This window comes from Hyaena hyaena, unplaced genomic scaffold (assembly GCF_003009895.1).
Source record: "Hyaena hyaena isolate Hyena2069 unplaced genomic scaffold, ASM300989v1 scaffold_3, whole genome shotgun sequence".
NCBI classification, from domain to species: domain Eukaryota; kingdom Metazoa; phylum Chordata; class Mammalia; order Carnivora; family Hyaenidae; genus Hyaena; species Hyaena hyaena.
In genome coordinates, this window is record NW_024080635.1 from 6,636,466 (window position 1) to 6,649,844 (window position 13,379).

General features: G+C 55.4%; 1 protein-coding gene across 1 annotated transcript; it reads left to right on the forward strand.

Moving 5' to 3' along the window:
- The first annotated feature begins 262 nt into the window (after positions 1–262).
- Positions 263–9,070, forward strand: ZNF683 (zinc finger protein 683). Its single transcript, XM_039230449.1, has 6 exons — positions 263–347; positions 907–1,031; positions 1,693–1,897; positions 3,509–4,224; positions 6,732–6,860; positions 7,870–9,070. The coding sequence occupies exons 2-6, from the start codon at positions 918–920 to the stop codon at positions 8,179–8,181; spliced, it is 1,476 nt and encodes a 491-aa protein (XP_039086380.1). The 5' UTR covers positions 263–347; positions 907–917; the 3' UTR covers positions 8,182–9,070.
- Positions 9,071–13,379: the final 4,309 nt, after the last annotated feature.

A 13,379-nucleotide genomic window follows, 5' to 3' on the forward strand; every position in this document is an offset into this window, starting at 1 on the left:
CCGCCTGAGTTCTCTGAGAACCAGACATAGCCCCACCCCAGCTGCCCCACCTCCACACCCTGACTTTCGAATAGTTGTCTGTAGTGTTCCCAGATCAGCACATCATCCTGCAGAGTTACCACAGGTAGGTAAAGGCTGGTGGGTGGGTCCCGTCATCGGGTCTCTCAGGGCCCCCGCCTGCCTGCCTCCCTTCTTCTTCCTACTTGTGGCAACTTCAAATGAAGCACCTTCCTGTCATCCCTCAAGCTCACTGGGGCCTCAACCACAGGCAGCGGCTGCCCGCCTGCCCACCTCCCTGCACCCTTCAGAGGGAACTTCTGCAGAAGTGGGTGAAGAGCGTCACGCAGGTAGGTGAAGAGCCTCTGTTGGGCAAGGTTGGGAGGAGTCGGGGAAGAGGAAAAGGAGGCTGTGCTTTGGAAGACGCTCTAGTGAACGTGCTAGGGTCCAAGGGGCACTGAGGAGGAGGGAGGCGTGGTGACGGAGGAGAAGAGCAATGAACCCTGGGGCACTCGAGTGGTCCCTGTGCTCTGTGGCCTTCGGTGAAAGGCAGAGAAACAGACAGCTGAGCAGTCAGAGCATCTTCCTGTCGGCCGGTCAGGGGACCCAGGGGACTCTTAACCTGCTCTCTCAGACTGTCCTCTGCCGCCCAGAAAAGCTCCTCACCTCCGATCGTCTCCATTTAATCTTCTTCCTGCACCTACCAAGAGTGCATCGTTGGATTCTAAATGTCAGTACCGAGTCCTTAGACATCAGCCTGTCCAACCCTCGTGTTTTGCGGGGAAACTGAGGCCAGGAGGGGGCAGTGACTGGCTCAAAGTCACACGGTGGTGTAGTCGAAAGGCCAGCTTGAGAAGCCGGGCTCCTGTGTGGAGGAGCTCACCCGTGACTGACCTGTCTTCCCATCAGGTAGTAGGGGCATGAAGGGCGAGTCTGCTCCGGAATCGGGTTGTTGCCACAAGACACAGCCTCTGGGGAGGACAGGGAGCTCCCTGTCCTCCAGCCTGGACTTCCAGCTCTGCCAAGGCAACCAGGTAAGGAGGGGTCCCAGCCCAATCTTTGAGGTCAGCAAGCTTACAAAGGGAGAGGATGTTAGGATGAAGGGGCGGGGGGAATCTGAAGGGACCAGATTCCCCCTGCCTCCGGGTTCTGAGCACTCCTACTTCACCCAGTACATCACAGGGATGTGCTCTTGGGGCACCAATTACCCTCTCCCATGCCCTAGGGGCCAGATCTTTCCTGTGGGGCGTGAGAGGGGATAGCGCCTGTAGTCTTGGCTTGGCTGTATGACCAAGGCCTGGGCCTTATGGGGAGGGGAGCTCAGGGCCATCTTCTGGGGTTTACAGTCTTTGATGAGGATTTTCTTCAAGTTCATCTAGGCTCCATTCAAGACACAGTAGATGGTCCGAGACACAGTGAGGCCAAGGGGCTCAGAAGGAAGTGTGGGAGAGAGAACAGGGCTCGGCGGGGTGGTTCTAGAGGGCAGGAGGAGGGCAGTAGTGGGGTGGGTACGAAAGTCTCTGGGGAAATCTTCAAATGAGGGATGGGGAAGCCATCTGAGCGATAGACATGGTAGAGGGTGGGTCTTAGCTTCTCCTCTTTTGGAAACCAAACTAGAGCTGGGACCATCCTGGGAACACAGGTGTCCCAGGCCCCCACCCCCAGGCCCCTGACCCCTGACCCCCTTTCTGCCAGGTCTTCTCAGCTTGCAGGCCACTTTCTGACACTGTGGATGCCCATGAATCATCGTGTGCCAGCTGGCTGTGCCCCTTGCCGCTGGCATCAGCCAGCTCTGCCTTGCTGACCTGTCCCCAGGGCCTGGACATATACCTGTGTGCTCTGCAGCCAGCACCGCGGGGCATGGCCCTGGAAGGTCTCAGAAACGACACCTTGAGCACAAGTAAGCCAGGGCAGAGGGCTGCACCCTGATGGAGACAGGAGGTGAGAGAGGACTCTTAGGTTTCAGACCAGGAAAGGGAGGGGACCCAGTGTCATTGGTGAGGACGGAGCCTCAGGCACGCTTTACTTCCACATTTTGGCCTGGAGTCCTAGCCTGGGGCGGGGAGGAGCCCGAGGAGGTGGAGTAGGGGTAGCCCAAGTCCTGGGATTGAGGATGGCGCTCTGTCTGCCTAGAATGTTTGAGCTAAAGGAGTGTTTATTATAAGATAGGAGCACTGATTGGGAGACAGAGCTGAGGATGGAGTCCTGGTTCTGCCCTTTCTGGCTCTGTGACCTTGGGCACATCACCGAAGCCAGTTTCTTCTTCCATGGGAGTAGGATGTCACTATACCTCTGTTCCAGATTTGTTGCATTGTAATGCACTGTTTCGTCTCATAACTGTGACCTCCTGGAGGGCAGGGACTATACTGCCCTGTCCCTTATTTCCCCAGCACAGAGCACAGAGTGAAACAGTTCAGTGAAGTTGGCTGAGTGAATAAATGAGGATCCAAGTGGACAATCTACTCTGTGACATTTTTCCTTTTCAGTATTTCACCTTCTATCCCTCCTAACTTATCTCTCATGTCCCTGGCTGTTGCATCTCAGTCTCTCTTCCTAGCTCTTCTCTGACTGCCTCCTAAATATCCCCATGCTCCATAACTCAGTCCAGAGGCTTCTTCCCTCCCCTCCCCCACCCATTAGTGTCACCTCTCCTCTTCTTTCCCACCTCTCTTGTTCACTTTATGGAGGGTAGCACTGTTTGGCAGAACTTCCTGCAAGAGGGAAATGATCCATACTTGGGCTGTTTACTACCATACCTGCTGAGTTTTTGAAACGTGGCTTGTGTGAATGAAGAACTGAATTTTTGTTGCCCTTATTTTAATTAATTTGAATGTCATCACGTGTGTCAAGTGGCTACCATTTTGGACACTGCAGATCAGGAGTCATCCTTATGTAGTCTCGTCGGGGCCCCGGCACCCAGATTTATGTCTTCAGCTTGGACCTCTCCTTTATAAACTCCAAACCAAACAGATAAACAAGCAATCAAACAAACAAATCCAGATCAATTCATCCAACTACCTACTTGGCTTCTCCACTTGGGTGTCTAATAAAGTTTTTTTTTTTATTTTTATGTTTATTTCTTTTTGAGACAGAAACAGAGCGTGAGTGGGGGAGGGGCAGAGAGAGAGGGAGACACACAATCCGAAGCAGGTTCCAGGCTCTGAGCTGTCAGCACAGAAGGACGTGGGGCACGAACCCACGAACTGAGATCATGACCTGAGCCGAAGTCTGACGCTCAACCGACTGAACCACCCAGACGCCCCCTCTAATAGGCTCCTTGAATTGTCTTCTTTCCCTAAAATTGTTGAGCACGGCAGAAATACTAGCCCGTTTTGTCGACAAGTCCAAGTGCAGACCAGGAAGGCCCAGAGAGGGGAAACACCTGCCCAAGTCACCCAACAGGCTTGCAAGGCTACAGTGCTTTCCCAGCCTGAGCGGGGCAGCTTAGATGGGAAGCAGAGCTTTCCCCAGGCTGTGGGGCCCTGACCACAGTCTTCCTTTTCCTGCTCAGAGCTCCAGCCGCCAGGGCTGCATGCTGCCTCCACTGATGGCGAGAAACCCACGGCCAAGCACCCTGCGAGCAGGGACCAGAGGGGAAGCCAGCGGGAAAGAGCTGGCGAGGGCACCCCCTGCCCATCCTTCTCTGACCGCAGCAGCTCTTGCCCACCTACCTGGCAGGACAGAGGGCGCCGCAGCCCTTTAACTTTCTGCTCCAGTCTGTCCTGCCTGCTTCTCACTCCCATCTCCAAAGAGCTCCCATTCTGCCTCCACCCCTTCTGTCCTGCGTACCCATACCCGCATCCGCTTCTCCTGCCTCCGCCTTACCTGCTCACCTATGGGGCCCTACCTCCTGTCCGATGCCCCCGCCTCGGCAGGCGGCTCCCAGATCCCTCCCTCCCCAGCATGGCCATGCCCAACTTGCTGGTAAGTGTCAACGAGCCTGGGCACCCCATGGCCCAGAGGGAGACCCTGTACCCTCACCCGGGGGCCTCCCAAGCCTCTGGCCACACCCAACCTTTCCAGGCCTGGAATCCAGGCCCTGGAGCCGCCAGGACCTACTCCTCAGGGCGAAAGAGCGCTGGTAGGGTGGCTCCCGCAAGGCGGGCCCCACTGGGCTCCCGGACAGGCACCGCGGCGCTGCCTTACCCCCTGAAGAAAGAGAATGGCAAAACCCTGTACGAGTGCAACGTGTGCGGCAAGAACTTCGGGCAGCTCTCCAATCTCAAGGTACCTGCGCCTCGGGCTCCGCCGCTCCCCTCAGCACCCTGCAATGACCCCGCGCCATCCTGCTTCCAGAATCAAGGGCCTTAAAGCCAGAGCGACTCCTGGGCAGCCTCTAGGCCGTGACCTGGGATGCTTCATTTGGCCCCTCAGTGTCCTGTTTGCAGAGAGGAGATGCAGGACAAGATGGCTGCCAAAAGTCCTCTCCGCCCCAAGAGACAGACTGTGAGAGCATCCACTTCAGTCCAACATGGGGAAACTGAGGGAAGGGTTTGCCCAAAGTTACTTCGAGTTAGTGGTGAAGTTAGACCTTTATGTTAGCCTCTCAACATCTGGCGCAAAGCCCTTTCTGGATCCCCAGTTAAGCCTCCTCTTGTTTATTTGTTTGAAGGTCTGGAGGGTCGGGGTGGGTGGGGTGGAGGGGAGGTAGATTTTAGTGAGTCCAGGCCCCACCCACCTGACAACCAGCCTATTTCACTTAGGACCCCATAAAGCAGCACGGTGCTTTTGGTGCCATCATCCACATGGCCCAGAGGGGCCCCAGGGGCACATTTCTATGTGTCAGCAGGGATGGGGATCTATGCACCCACTGGCAACACTGAGGTTGAGGAAAAGTTATGGTTTTTGAGGAGGGACACCTCCGGGTCCGGAAGGGTATGGGCGCTTAAACTTTAATGAGCCTCAAACCACCTGGAGAGCTAGGAAACAGGCGGATTCCTAGGTCCCAGCCTCAGAGATTTTTTTCAGTCAGCTGGTCTGGGCAGGGCCTGAGAATCTGCATTAAAAAAATTTTTTTAGGGGTGCCTGGGTGGCTTAGTCGGTTAAGCGTCTGACTTTCACTTAGGTCATGATCTCGCGGTTCGTGGGTTCGAGCCCCGCGTCGGGCTCTGTGCTGACTGCCGGCTCAGAGCCTGGAGCCTGTTTCAGTCTGTGACTCCCTCTCTCTCTGACCCTCCCCTGCTCACGCTGTCTCTCTCTCTCTCCTAGAAATAAATAAAACATTTAAAAAAATTTTTTTTAATGTTTATATATTTTTGGGGCACCTGCATGGCTCAGTCGGTTAAGCCTCTGACTTTGGCTCAGGTCATGATCTCACGATTCGTGGGTTCAAGCCCCGCGTCGGGCTCTGTGCTGACAGCCAGCTCAGAGCCGGGAGCCTGTTTCAGATTCTGTATCTCCCTCTCTCTCTGACCCTCCCCTGCTCACGCTGTCTCTCTCTCTCTCTCTCTCTCTCTCTCTCCTAGAAATAAATAAAAAATATTAAAAAAAAATGTTTATTTTTAAGAAAGAGAGACACAAAGTGTGAGCAGGGAAGGGGCAGAGAGAGAGGGAGACACAGAATCCGAAGCAGGCTCCAGGCTCTGAGCTGTCAGCACAGAGCCTGCCATGGGGCTCCATCTCATGAACCACGAGATCATTACCTAAGTAAAGATCAAGAGTCAGAAGCTTGGGGCCCCTGAGTGGCTCAGTTGGTTAAACATCTGGCTTCGGCTCAGGTCATGATCTCACGGTTCGTGAGTTTGAGCCCCGCATTGGGCTCTGTGCCGACAGCTCAGAGCTTGGAGCCTGCTTCGAACTCTGTGTCTCCCCTCTGCCCCTCCCCCACTTGTGCTCTGTCTGTCTCTCAAAAATAAACGTTAAGGGGGTACCTGGGGAGCTCAGTCGGTTAAGCATCTGACTTTGGCTCGGGTCATGATCTCATGGTTCGTGAGTTCGAGCCCCCCTTTCGGGTTCCAGGCTGACAGCTCAGACAGAGCCTGGAGCCTGCTTCAGATTCTGTGTCTCTGTCTCCCTCTATCCTTCCCCCACTCATGCTCAGTCTCTCTCTGTCTCTCAAAAATAAATAAAACTTAAAAAAAACATTAAAAAATATTTTAAAAATTTTTATTGTTTTATTTCTGAGAGACAGAGAGAGACAGCGTGAACAGGGGTGGGTCAGAGAGAGAGAGGGAGACACAGAATCTGAAACAGGCTCCAGGCTCTGAGCTGGCTGTCAGCACAGAGCCCGATGTGGGGCTCAAACCCACGAACCGTGAGATCATGACCTGAGCCGAAGTCGGACGCTTACCAACTAAGCCATCCAGGTGCCCCTAAAAATTTTTTTTAAAAACAGTTGGAGGCTTAACCAACTGAGCCACCCAGGTGCCCCATTATTTATTTGTTTGTTTGTTTGTTTGTTTGTTTGTTAGTTAATGAGAATCTGTATTTTTAACATGCTCCCAGGTGATGCTGATGCTGCTGGTCCGTGGCCCACACTTTGGGTAGCACTCCCTTACCTAGCCTTCTGACCACTGTCACCTCCCCTCCTGCAGGGCAGCAGAAAGAGTGATGGTGTCCTGGGGAAAGGCAAGAGAGGCCCTGAGGGCAGTGATAGATAGCAAGGGGACTGAGGAGCCCCAGATGCTAAATAGGGGTCCCATGGAGATGTGGGAAGAGATTTGGCCAGGATCCCAGATCCTGCCGGAGGGGAGGGTTCTGGGCAGTTGGTGACGTTTGTCCCACACCTGGCTCAGGTCCATCTGCGTGTGCACAGCGGGGAGCGCCCGTTCCAATGCGCCCTGTGCCAGAAGAGCTTCATCCAGCTTGCCCACCTGCAGAAGCACCACTTGGTGCACACTGGGGAGCGGCCCCACGAGTGCCTGGTGAGACCCCCTTCCCCTTCCCTGAACGCCTGCAGGCTGATGAGTAGCTCCAGGCCCCTGGAGGGGTGGCCCCTCTAGCCTCTGTTCCCCAGCCCTCCTGAGCAAGTGGAGACAGGGCTGGAGGCAAGGGTGGAGGTGGGGAGGGAGGTGGAGGGAGGGGAAAATGACCCCAGTCAGCCTGGAAGGGCCAGAATGTGCTACTGGAGGTCACTCCCCGGGCCTGGAGTGAGGAATAGAGATGAAGGCCTATGGGAGGAGAATAATAAAAGTTGGGGGTCCTGGGGAGTGAATACCTCTTACCCCTTCCCAGGGTTGCTGGAGAAGTAAAAGGCCCACTGTGTGAAAGGACACACTACGGATAATACCAGCTTGGTGTTAGTCTCTCTCTCTGAATCTAACCACACCCCTTGGGAAGTCAGAATAGTAGGAATTCTTTCCCCGTTTTACAGAGGCGGACATGAAAGAAATATGGAGGTTCTAAGTCTGGGCTACTTGGGTTCAAATCTCAGCTCTACCTCCAGCTTGCTGTGTGACCTGTGGCTAGTGACTCTCCTTCTCTGGGCCTCACTTTCTCATTTTAATATAGGAGCTATACTTGTACCTAGTCATGCTTCCCTAGTGGGGAAGACGGATGTGAGACTAACTCCTGGCATGCGGCAGCTCCCAGTAAACGTTAATTACGCCCACTGAACCTGTAGACCCACACACAGGGGTACTATGTGATTATCTCGTTCAGCCCATCATCCCTGCGAGGTTAGGTGTTGATAGTCACATGTTACCAATAAGGAGAACAAGGCTCAGACAGGAGAAGTCACCTCTGCAAGGTCACACAGGGAGTAATAATCTGCCTGGCTCCAATGGGCCAGACCCTGTGGGTCCCAGGGAGAAAGCTTCTGGGCCCATGTTACAGGTGGTGGTAGGGGGTGGGGGATGCCCAAGGTGGGGAGGGGAGCAGAGATCCTGAGCCGGCGGAGTGGGCAGAGCTGACACCAGCGTCCCTTCCCACCAGATGTGCCACAAGCGCTTCAGCAGCTCCAGCAACCTCAAGACTCACCTGCGGATGCACTCAGGGGCCCGGCCCTTCCGCTGCAGTGCGTGCCCAAGTCGCTTCACCCAGCATGTCCACCTGAAGCTGCACCAGCGGCTGCACGCCCAACGGCCCTGCGGCCAAGCTCACACCCACCTGCCCCTGGCGTCTGTTGCCTGCCTTGCCCGATGGCACCAGGAAGCACTAGATCTTGTGGGGATGCCATCAGAGAGACAGATGGGCTGGGATTCGGAAAAGGTCAAGAGGTGTTTGGTGGCATCCAGGGGCAAGTAAGGGCAGCCAGGCTGAGCCCTGGTGCAGGGACTGGCCTGAGGAGGGGGCAGGGCAGAGCAATGAAAGGATTTTTCTCTATGGCAAGTTGAGGCCTCCTGAGCTTCAGCAGTGGAGCAGAAAGCCCCTGTTTATTGGTCAGATTTGGCAACCCTCCAGTCAGGGAACACAGCCAGGGAGAGTCTGTGATGCCCTCTCCCGGGGTGCTGCATGAGGCTGTCTCCTGCTCCCCATCTGGGACCAGGCCCTCCAATCTCAGCTTGCCAGCGGGTAGTCTGGCCTCCCAGGACTCTTCTCTGTGTAAACTACGCTGCCGAGCACTGGGTGCATTGCTCTCCTTCCTGAACAGATGTTCCAGCACCTGCCCAGATGTATGTCTGTTGCCTCCCACCAACTTCTTGTCTCACGGTTCCTAAGAAGCCACTTAGCAGGTGCTCCCTGCCGTGGTCAGGTGGGGCTGAGCTCCTCCCTCTGCACATGCCAGGAGCTGAGCCCCCTGTGGGGTGGAGGGGCAGGAACAAGGATGTCAATGTCTATTCATGACCCAGAAACATGACATTCCCCTGTGTGCCAGGACCAGCCACCACAAAGGGCAAAGGGCAAAGGAGGTGCCAGCTCGGGGAAGAGGTAGAGACCCTACAAGGAGTAGAAGGAGGGAAGAGCTGGCAAAGAGAACCTGAGGAGCTAGGAGCCTCCTGGTGACCTTTCTGCAGTCCCAGAGGATGCCCTCAGATGGGCAAGGTCTTCTGCACCCCACACGGGAGTTAGCAACAGGTGGGGAAAAGGCTCTGCCTGAGAAGCAGAAGACCCAGGTTATTAATCACCATAATCAGTAGCTATTATTGGGGTGCTTGGGTGACTCAGGGGCTAAGAATCCACCGACTCTTGATTTTGGCTCAGGTCAGCACGGAGCCCCGACTCGGAGCGGAGCCTGCTTGGGATTCTCTCCCCCTCTTCCTCTCTGTCCCTCCTCTGCTCATGCGTGGCGCGTGCGCTCTCTTTCTCAAAATAAATAAACATTAAAAAAAAATACCAATAGCTATTATTAAACAGTAATAGCCGGCCAGCTTCCAGCGGGGTCTCCGTTCGCACCACTGTGGGTTTGAGAGCGGCTTCCCCACCCGGGCCCTGGGCAAGATTCGTGCTGTGCTATAGGCTCTCCAGGAGCGTAAGAGAAACTCTTATGGGGAGCCCCTCACGTCAGGGCAATGGCGGGGTCTGCTTTGGCCTTCCGCGCAGTAGTCAAGGTCTGGGTTTTAAGCCCCCCCCCCGCCACCTCTTTCGCTCTGCGCCAGAGGCCGAGCACCCGGGCGAGGCCCCACCCACTCGACTAGACTGAGTCCACTCAGGTCTTGATCCCGCCCCTGCGTTCTAGCCCCTCCTTCTCGGGGGAGGGGAGAGACCCCTCGTTCAGCCCTGCCTTCCGACCCCTGCAAGCCCTAGGTTCCTCTTTCCCCGCCCACCTCGTGCAAGGTCAGTTTGGGGGCTGCCAGCACCCGGCGTACCCCTGGCACCTCTCGATGCCTGAAGAAGTAGCGCGGACCTAACTGAGAGCATGGCCTGGGCGGCGGTGGGAGGGGGTTCAGGCGGAGCGGCCCCTGCAGAGCGCACCCCCTGTCCTGGGGCAAGGGTAGCATCTGGGTCAGTCCCCAGCCCGCACTGACTGCGGGCGGGGCCGCTGTTTGCCCAGGGGGGCGGGCCGGAGAAGGCGTTTCTCTGCAACTGAGCGGATCCGGGTGGCCCCCGTGGCCCGGGAGCGGTCTAGTGCACCGAGGCTCGGGGCTTTGCCCTTGCCATGGCCGAGCGGCACGGGGGCCTGGGGGCCCGCCTGGCCCGCCGCTTGGCAGGGCTAGTTCTCCGGAGGGAGCGCAGGGGGAAGAGGACCCCGGAGGAGGCCAAAGCTCGGGATAGGTGAGGGGGATGGAGGCGGGCCGCACAGGGGCGCCCCTGGGCCCTAGGTGTGTGTGGGGGCAGGGGCGGCGGCAGTGGATATTCAAATAAGCATGTGTGAGTGTCTCGGGGCATAAAAATATACGTGTCAGTGTACTAGGATTTTGGGCATGTGAATGTGAAAACGATCTTTATAAAGTACCTGTGCTCTTTTAAAACCTTTAAAAGAACTTTTGCAATTCCGACTGGCGGCCTGCAGACAGTGATTTCCTCCTCGGAGACAATTTAAAGGCAAATGCAGTAGCTCCTCCCGTCCCTGTGGACTTTGATTCTCACCTCACCGGCCAGTTTACCTCTGGTCTTCACTCCCTTTGGCATGAGCAGGACGGGTACCCGGAGTTGCCTTGACTGCACTGCATTTGCCCTTAAATGCCACGGAGAGGATTTCCGTCATCGCAGACTGTAATAACAATAAAGCTTTATTTGCCTTTCATGCCCTGCCTGGAACATCTAATTTAATCCTCACAGCAGCTCTTAGGAGCAGGTATTTCATGTGATTCAGATATGGAAATGGAGGTTCAGAGAGGTGAAGTCACCTGCCCAGTCACACAGCTGGGAAGTGGCGGAGCTGGGTTACAAGCTCAAGCAGCCTGACTCCAGAGCCCACATCCTGAAGCACTGGATGTGCTGGAGAGATTTCAGGACTGCAAAGCCAGGGGGCCAGAGCTCCATCCTAACCGTAGGTGCCACGGGCCTTGTCACCTTGAACAAATAGCTTCCTCTCTGAGCCCATTCACTGGTAGCTAATGTCTAAACTCCAGGAAAAAAGCTCTGAATGGCAGAGCTGAATGGCTGGGAGGGGGACAGTGAAGAGGACCCCAGCAGCTCACAGTGGCGTCTGGAAAGAGGGTGGAATGAGCTCTCAGGCACGGGGTATTGTGTATCTATGTAGTCATCCAGCAATTTGTTCTGATCTTATCATGACACAGCTGTCTTTGGCAGCTCTGGGAGGGGTGCAGGCGTCATGGGGGCTGAGTGAGAGGAGGGTTGTACTGCTCTTTCACACCAAAGAGAGAGGGCAGGGGAAGGGCTAGCCACCCTGAAAGCCTGGAAGACTGGGTGCCCGCGGGGCGGGGTTACCCTGCCCTGCCTGCCCCCACTTGGAAGACACGCCCTCTCCCATTACCCTGTATGGCAGGAACCTGCCCTATAGGCCCAGGTGGCACTGCCCCTCCCTTTCCCCACTTGAGAGGAGGCAGGGTTGGCATGCAGGTGAGTCAGGGGTTGGGAGGGCAGGGGAGGGGCCGCACATGCTCATGGGCCAGCATGATGATACATCCCATGCATGCACTTGGACTTGGCTCTCACCAGATGTGGGAATGGGACTCCAGCACTAAGGCACAGGCCTCTGATCCCTGCTGATTGCCTGGAGCCGGGCACGAGGTGCACAGAGGAGGCCATCAAGGCACTTCCCCATCTTGCCCCCATCAGAGCTGTGATGTCCAACCAGCCTTTGGAGTGGGACGGTCCTAGTGTCTTAACTCCAAGACTCACTAGCTGTGTGACTCCAGGCAAGTCACTTCACCTCTCTGGGCCTGTTTCCTTACTGGAAAAATATGGGCATAATAGCCACCTTCTAGGATTATTGTGAGGCTCGAAGAACATCACATGAGCACCATATCTAAGACTAAGCCTGGCACGGGGTGGGCCTCCGTAAATGGCAAACTTTTGGATTATGGAGGTGCTGTCCTTCTTCTATATTCTGACCCTGCTACAGACCTAGTCCCCACTTTTGTCCCAAGCTTATCCTTGTCTCTTTCTCTCTCTTTGGGAGTAGACAGCTGGGGGAGGGAGCAGAGAGGAGGCTGCTGCATAGACCTTGCTTGCCCCCCTCCCAAGGTTTCAGGAGCCTCACCCACCCATGTGCCCTGAGAGAAGTGGGGGAGGACCCTAAGGTCCAGTCCGGAGGTGGGAGAGGAGGAACCTACTTCACTCCCTTCCCTTTGCTTCCTTCCTAGGCCCTGGGGTGGCCAGAGCTGCCCTGACCTGGCCCAGGGCCTGGGCAGCACCAGCAATGTCAGCCTCAAGGTAAGAAAGAATCCAGGGGCGCCTGGGTGGCTTAGTCGGTTACGCGTCCGACTTTGGCTTAGGTCATGATCTCGCAGTTCGTGGGTTCGAGCCCTGCGTCGGGCTCTGTGCTGACTGCCAGCTCAGAGCCTGGAGCCTATTTCGGAGTCTGTGTCTCCCTCTCTCTCTGACAAACCAAAACACACACTATCTCTCTCACTCCTAGAAATAAATAAAAATATTAAAAAAGGAAAGAAAGAAAGAAAGAAAGAAAGAAAGAAAGAAAGAAAGAGAAAGAAAGAAAGAAAGAAAGAAAGAAAGAAAGAAAGAAAGAAAGAAAGAAAGAAAGAAAACATGTAAAATATCCAGCATGGGGCCCTAGATGTTCTGGAAGCTTGAGCTTCCTAATGCTCAGGCCCTCAGGGGAGGCCTAGGGGACCAGTGGATCCCCTTATCCACACCCCCTCCTCTAGCTTGATCTTGTCTCATCTTTGGCCCCTTTCCCCGCCTTTGTGGCACAGCTCCCCAGGGGTAAAGCTGGGCCAGTGGTTTAACCTCTATCGTCAGTGGGGACCTGAGCCATGGCTTGAACAGTGACAAGGTGTCCTCCCTTTAGAGGAGCAGAGAGCCACCTCTGGAGGTGGCTCAAGCAGCCATGTGTCTGTGGTCCTGAATATCATTAGTAATTGCTAGCATTTAATTGAGTGCTCATTATGTGCTGGCTCCCCTGTCTGCCTTATCTCCTGCAATCTTCACAGCACTCCTAGGAAGCAGGTACTGTTATTATCACACCCATTTTACACACAGGGACACTGAGAGGGTGGCTAGGAAGTAGCAGAGCAGGGATGTGAGCTTGGGTTGCCTCGCTCCAGGCCCCTACATTAATCACTGTGCCCTCCTAGCTCTTGAGGTATTTAGCCCCTGGGGAATGCAAGACTGCATCTATTTCACAGATGAGTAAATTGAGGTATTTGGGGCCAAGGGCCGCTGCTAGGAGGAATTTTGACCCCAGACTTGGCTCCTCTGTTGCCAAGGAGACAAACCCGTCCCTGAAAATTAGTGGTTTGGGGAGCAGTGTCCATATGGATCTGGGATCCCTGGGATCTCTCCCCTCATTCCCATGTCTGGGCTGGGCCCCATAGGAAGATAGCAGATGGAGGTTAGGTTTGCCGCAGTTTCAGGGGGACCCCGTTTCCCGGCTCCCCCACGGCCCAGGTGCATCTTTGCAGCCGGGTGTGTTTGGA

Excerpts from the sequence above, each read along its gene's own strand:
- ZNF683 (XM_039230449.1), top strand. The coding sequence starts at position 918 with ATGAAGGGCGAGTCTGCTCCGGAATCGGGTTGTTGCCACAAGACACAG. Across the intron at positions 1,032-1,692 it reads AGCTCTGCCAAGGCAACCAG|GTCTTCTCAGCTTGCAGGCC; the intron begins GTAAGGAGGGGT and ends CCTTTCTGCCAG. Across the intron at positions 4,225-6,731 it reads GGCAGCTCTCCAATCTCAAG|GTCCATCTGCGTGTGCACAG; the intron begins GTACCTGCGCCT and ends CACCTGGCTCAG.